The sequence below is a fragment of the Myotis brandtii genome, unplaced genomic scaffold (assembly GCF_000412655.1).
Source record: "Myotis brandtii unplaced genomic scaffold, ASM41265v1 scaffold743, whole genome shotgun sequence".
Classification (NCBI taxonomy): domain Eukaryota; kingdom Metazoa; phylum Chordata; class Mammalia; order Chiroptera; family Vespertilionidae; genus Myotis; species Myotis brandtii.
This window is the reverse complement of record NW_005370960.1, coordinates 1,096,972-1,103,137: the sequence shown is the minus strand read 5'-3', so window position 1 is coordinate 1,103,137 and position 6,166 is coordinate 1,096,972. Positions and strand designations below refer to the sequence as shown.

The 6,166-nt window shown below is 57.3% G+C and overlaps 1 protein-coding gene across 1 annotated transcript in view; it reads right to left on the bottom strand.

Annotated features, from left to right (window-relative positions):
• PKD1L1 (polycystic kidney disease 1 like 1) overlaps positions 1 to 6,166 on the bottom strand; it is a 61,575-nt gene that overhangs the window by 52,398 nt on the left and 3,011 nt on the right. The window contains exons 4-9 of the mRNA XM_014530526.1: positions 4,953 to 5,126; positions 4,264 to 4,383; positions 3,761 to 3,929; positions 3,062 to 3,301; positions 2,319 to 2,451; positions 458 to 664 (exon numbers count right to left, since the gene is read on the bottom strand). Of these exons, the coding sequence (XP_014386012.1) occupies positions 458 to 664; positions 2,319 to 2,451; positions 3,062 to 3,301; positions 3,761 to 3,929; positions 4,264 to 4,383; positions 4,953 to 5,126 (1,043 nt within the window). The remainder of the gene's footprint in view (positions 1 to 457; positions 665 to 2,318; positions 2,452 to 3,061; positions 3,302 to 3,760; positions 3,930 to 4,263; positions 4,384 to 4,952; positions 5,127 to 6,166) is intronic.

The following is a 6,166-nucleotide window of genomic DNA, read 5'->3' as shown; positions in this document are numbered from 1 at the left end:
CTGGGGACAGAGAGGCTGGGGTACAGGAGCAGGAGGCCCACTGGGGACAGAGGGACTGGGGTACAGGAGCGGGAGGCCCACTGGGGACAGAGAGGCTGGGGTACAGGAGCGGGAGGCCCATGGGGACAGAGGGGCGGGGGTACAGGAGCAGGAGCATTTTCCTCTCTGTGTCTGTGTTAACATGAAGCTGGGGTTCTGGGTCTGGGGACATACATCCAACTATTCCCTGGTTTATAACCTGCTCTGCCGACAGTAAATTTTCCCATGGTGTTGATTTTGTTTAGCTTACCCTTGCTTAAGCTGCCTTTCTAACCCCAAACATATCATGGCCTTAAAGGAATGCCAGGGATTTAAGAGAGCCCTCCTCTGGGACGGACCGGTCCGGGTCCCAGGGTCTCTGAGGCTGATGGGAAGGGAGCATGAGCTTGGGCAGGTGCCGCCGCCAGCTGCCACCCACCTGGGCCAGCGCAGTGTAGTTCCCGGGTTCCAGGAAGTAGTGGGGGACAGTGAAGGTCTGCCTGTGGGTGCTGACGGCAGGAGGCAGGGGCACCGGCAACCCCGCGGAGTTGGCGAGGCTCCAGCTGTAGGAGAGGCCTTGGGAGATGTCACAGAGAATGGCGGCTTCGAAGGTCACTCCCAGTGTCACAGGCTGGGACCGCCACACCTGCGTGAGGAGAAAGATGTCTCATCAGAAATGCTTCTACCTGTTCCAGAGGAAGTGGCTCAAGACGCAGGACTTCAGCTCTGTGTCTGTGTGATCACAGTCAGTGAGAATAAAGACTTATACACTCCATGAGAAAAACCCCTATAAGCATAAATTAATGGGAAAATATGAAAGGAAAAGGTCAATAGATTTGATTATATAAAAATGTTAAACTTTGAATATAAAAATATTATTTAAAAAAGCAATCAGAGAAAAAGGGAAATCATTTGCAAAATATGTGACAGGGTTAATATTTAAAATCAATAGAAAATTTTCCAAGTCTCCAACAGAAAACTGAGCAACTGATCATTGGAAACCGAGCAATTGATCCCTGGAAACAAAAGAAAGTAACTGCATTTCAAACAAGTAACATAGAATGAAGATGTGTTTCAAGTGACCTTAATATACAGCATTTTGAGGCTCTAGTCCAAGCATGTCAAACTCAAAGGCTAACACGGGCCGAATAAACGAGGTGTGCGGCCCATGGGCGTCTGGAGCACTGAGAGACAATGTCGACAGCCCATGGAGCAACGGAACAAAATATTCCCGAGGACTGTCCTTCAGGTGCAGTGCAAGTGCAGATCTTGCCCAGTGGAACGAACTCCCACGCTGGCCACAGGTGCAGGGCGCCCCCTGGAGGACTTTTAGTGAAGCTCTCCCGTTGAAACTGGAAAGAGCCCAGTCTGGAGCTGGGAAGTAGGACTTTAAACAACACATTGGTATTTGTTGCAAACAACTTTACCTTAAGTTTTCTTTAAGTGACTCTAGTCATTATCTAAATTACTTTACAATTGTGCTTATTGTTTCTATCCTGGATATGAGCGATCCCAGCATTTGTCACTTCACAGCCCAGATTTGTGGGCACCTAACACTGAGATGCTGATTCTTATCCCAGTGATCATAACACACAAAACTAGGAAATGCCTGGGGCGGGAGTCGGCTCTGAGAGGCTGACGTGTGGGCCAGGCTTCTCCAGGCCCCAGGGAGCTGTGAGGTCCTGGGGCTCAGGACCCGGAGGGAGAATCCCATGGAAAGGCCACGGCCCTGGCCTGGCCCTGGGCATGTCTGTGCTCCCTCATCTCCGCAGCCACATCAGGGCGGGAGGTGCCCAACCTGAGACTCAGGCCCAGCGACCACCCTCTGCTAGAAGCCACGGAGAGCTCCTGGCAAATGCAGCCACGCCACGGGGCTCCCGTGCGTCTGCGTGTGGGCACTCTGACCCTAAAAAGGAAAAGGTGCTCCAGGTCAGAAGCCTCCAGGGGTAAAAGGACTAGAAAGCAGCCCTAGTTTTGTCCCCACAGCAGGTGCTCACCAAGCAAATGACCACCTCCCGGCTCCCCTCTCTCCTGAACACGCTCCAGTTCCTAGCACAGGGGTCTCACCAGCTCGTCAAGATGCACTGAGCCGAACCCAGAGTAACAGGTGAATGGAGGCAGACTCAGAGGCCTGGGGCAGGCATGTCCCTCCCTGGGGTCGGTCGACTCCAGGACCTCAGGAGCCCGCCTAGGTGCCTTCATGACCAACTCAGGGAGCTGACCTGGAGGAGTGTCCCTGCTCGCGCCCCGCCCCCCTCCCCCGGAGAAAGGCTGATGTTGGTCAGTGATGCAGGCCTGACCTGCACCTGCCCCGGCCCCATGTTCTTCACAGGGGGCGGCTGGCAGGGCCTGCGCACGACGAAAAGGCGCTTCTTCAGGGAGACGGCGCTGACGGCATTGAAGGCGATGACCTCAACCGTGAACTCTCCTTCCCTGGGAGGAGACAAGCACAAACATGGAGACACAGGGTCCACCCAGGCCGGCCCTTCATCCTCACACCCAGCAGGTCTGTGTGTCACGGTCAGGAGGCCATCCCAGAGGCCACCAGGCCCATCCATAGGCGCTGCCTGCCCAGCACAGGCCGGACAGACACCGAACCCAGATGGCTGGCACCTGCTGTGCGAGGAGCACCCACAGGGGACATGCTGCCTCCCTCCTGGGAGCCCCACCCACAGCAGGGCTCGCCCCTTTGTACCCCTCAGGGACACCCTTAGGTCCCCGGGGGGTGGGCACCCGGACCTGGGTCTGGGGACCTCCGGACCTCCCTGTGCTCTGTGTCCTGTCCCAGAGGTGGCAGACCCCACCGCCTGGAGGCAAGGCCGGCCGGGGGCGGGGAGGGGAGGGCGGGCAGAGGGGCCCAGCTGGGCGAGAGGCCAGACCGGGAAGAGTGTGGCAGGTAGTTCCGGGCCAAGAGGTGGTGCTTTCTGAGGAAACGCATGTTTGTTCTGCAAATGATGCCCGTGGGCAGGCACTCAGGACTGCAGGGGTCGCGCAGGGAGGTCCCGGAGCACGAGAACGCGGGTCCTGCTGACAGTGCGCTCACCTGCTGTAGACGTGGCTGGCGGAGCTGTTCCCCCGGCCACCAGTGCCGTCCCCAAAGTCCCAGCGGTAAGCCACGTCGGTGCCGAAGCTGACTCTGCACTGGAAGGTCACGGGAGCGTTCACCAGAGCCGAGTCCGCGGCCACGAGTCCGCTGGCCACCACTCTCCTCTGCACCTGGACACGGCGGGGCTCCGAGGCCACGCTGCCCATTCCATTGGAAGCCTGCACCATCACGTGGTACCTGTGGGGGGACAGGAAGGTCAGGTGGTGACCAGCGCCAGGTCAGAGAGAGAGAGAGAGAGAGAGAGAGAGAGAAACTCCACCGTTCTCCCAAGAAAGGCGGGAGCTAGCGGTCATCTTCAGAAATGATGGGGCGCCCGGTGGCTGCGCCTCACTGGGCAGAGGGGTGACACCTTGACCTCCCTCTTGATCATGGAGGCACCAGTCACGGCCATGGAGAGACTGCCACCGTCCTTACCGGAGGAACACGCTGAGGCCGCCATGGGGCGGAACGGCACCTGCGCCTGGACTGCCTGGTTTCAGGCCCCACCCTCCGCTGCGGCCTTCAGATCTACGTGTGTGACCAAACCACGGGCAGCGCTCCGTGTGCGGGTGACACGACCTCATGTCAGTGCCAGCTCGGCATCTGCAGGCTGCGCTGTGCCTGCCACAGCTGCCCGTGGTGAGGACCACTACGCACCACTGGGGGGCACCGAGCCTTCTCTGGATGCTCCTGCGCCTTGTCCTCACGGGCAGGTCTTTTCCGAAGAACCACGTGAACTCCAGGAAGGTGGTTTCCTTGGTAACGGCCACAAAAGTGATGTCGGTGTCAGTGGCAAACACAGTTCCATTGGTGTAGACAGAGACGGCTGTGACAGAGGGGATAAGGGGTACCTCAGCAGGAGGGCTGGGATCTGCCAGGGAAGTCGAGTCCCCACCTTCCCGCGTGGCCACGGGCATCTGGACGCCTGACTGTACACAGAGCAGTGGTGGGCACCCGGGGGCACTGGGCCCGAGCTCATCAGGGGACCTGGCCCCTCTGCTGACTCTGCATGGAACCGCCCACCTGCTCAGGCCTCCAGGTCTGCGGCTCATGGCGAGCGGGGCCTCGGCAGAGCGAACCACAGACCTGGTGCTGCCATGGCCTTAACCTCAACTGACTGCAAAGGGTTCATTAGACCTGGAGTTAGAATAGAAACGTACGCTGCATCCGATATCGCACGGCCACGCTGGACCAGGCCCGCCTGCCCCCCACGTGGGTCTGCAAGGCGAAGGACACGTTACAGGAGGAAGTGGGTGGAAAACGGTGGGAAACGGTGGTGCCTGGAAGGAGAGTGAAAGGCAGAGGGAGACCGTCTCAGAGCTGCTTCCCTTGTCACACATGTCCATAGTTCCCATTCCTCCATCTTCTCTCCTTCAATTCCAATACATTCAAAATTCAAAGTTTGTGTTTTGGAAACAGACAGGCCTGGGAAACATGTACTTTGTCACAAAATTTCTTTCAGTAAAATGTTAAGTGTCGCCCGGCTGGTGTTGCTCAGTGGTTAAGCATCGACCTATGAACCAGGAAGTCACAGTTCGATTTCCGGTCAGAGCACATGCCTGGGTTGTGGGCTCGATCCCCAGTGTGGGGCGTGCAGGAGGCAGCCAATCAATGATTCTCTCTCATCATTGATGTGTCTATCTCTCTTTCCCTCTCCCTTTCTCTCTGAAATCAATAAAAATATATATATTTTTTAAAAAGTTAAGTGTTTTCTCTCTGGAGAGGGCCCTGCCTGGACGCTGTGTCAGTGCCTTTGAAATGGTTTTCTTCTGTGTTGCATGGGGACTTGCGAGGATGTAAACGCCCAGAGCGTGGGGCCGGGTGCCCAGCGCCCAGGTGCACGGCTTACTTCTCGGATCCGTGGGGGAGCCCCCGAAGGCACACATGGGGCCCCTGAGGACACTGCTGGCATTCAGGAACACAGATGTGGCCTCGGGGCCCAGTTCCACGTAGTAAGGCCCAAGTCGCACCTCAGCCCCATGAGACTCGCTGTAAAGGACCGCCTGGAGCGCGTAGACACCGTCTGCACAGAGAAGAAGGGTGGTTGCTTGGGGAGTGTGACAAGCACGCACAGCAGCTAACACTGTGGCTTGGCTGGGGGTGGGGGGCGGGCAACCAGCGTGTGAAATGACATGACACACAGAGGCCACGCTGTTCCTTTCTCCTGTGGGAACAGGGCCGTCTGGTGGGCTCGCTCCCCTGCTGTGGCTCAGCCCCCCCCCCACTCCACAGGGCGCAGCACGAGGCTGAACACCCTGCTGTCTCACACTCTTAGTAAGGTTATTAACAAGGGGGTGGCATCTTCATTTTGCCTTGGGCCCTGAGGATTACGTAGCTAATTCTGTGTGGAAAAGTCGCAAGAATGAAAATAGATGTTGGCCTCCCACAGCTGGGCAAGAAGACACTTCAGTAAACCGTCCAGTGGAAATGGACTGTAGGACCATCACGGCAGGTGATAGAGTGGCCCCCTGCTTCCTGGCCTCACACCGGATGACACGACCCCGTGACCCTGCAGGCCGCCCCCTCAGAGGCTGGCCATCTCCACCCCGTGAACTGGTGCCAGACGGGGCAGGTGCCTGCGCGTGGATGGCTCTCCTCAGCTGTGTTTGTGTGAAGAAGCTGGCTGGCCCACTGAGTCACACCAGACCCTGACTGACGTCCCCATCGCCCTGGTGGCAGCCAGCCCACCGCCAGGAGCAGCCTCCGACGGAAACCGCCTGAGAGGGGGACTCCGGGCTGCGGGCGGTTGTAACACGGCGGCAGGTAATGACCGTCAGCAACTCCCAAATCCCAACCCCACCTGTGGGTTTTCACTTGCTCATCTGACTCCCAGCTTTAACATGTTAGGTCCGTGGTCGGCAAACTGGGGCTCGCAAGCCACATGCGGCTCTTTGGCCCCTTGAGTGTGGCTCTTCCTAAGCCTTAGGAGTGCCCTAATTAATTTAATAACAATGTACCTACCTATATAGTTTAAGTTTAAAAAATTTGGCTCTCAAAAGAAATTTCAATCGTTGTACTGGTGATATTTGGCTCTGTTGACTAATGAGTTTGCTGACCACTGAT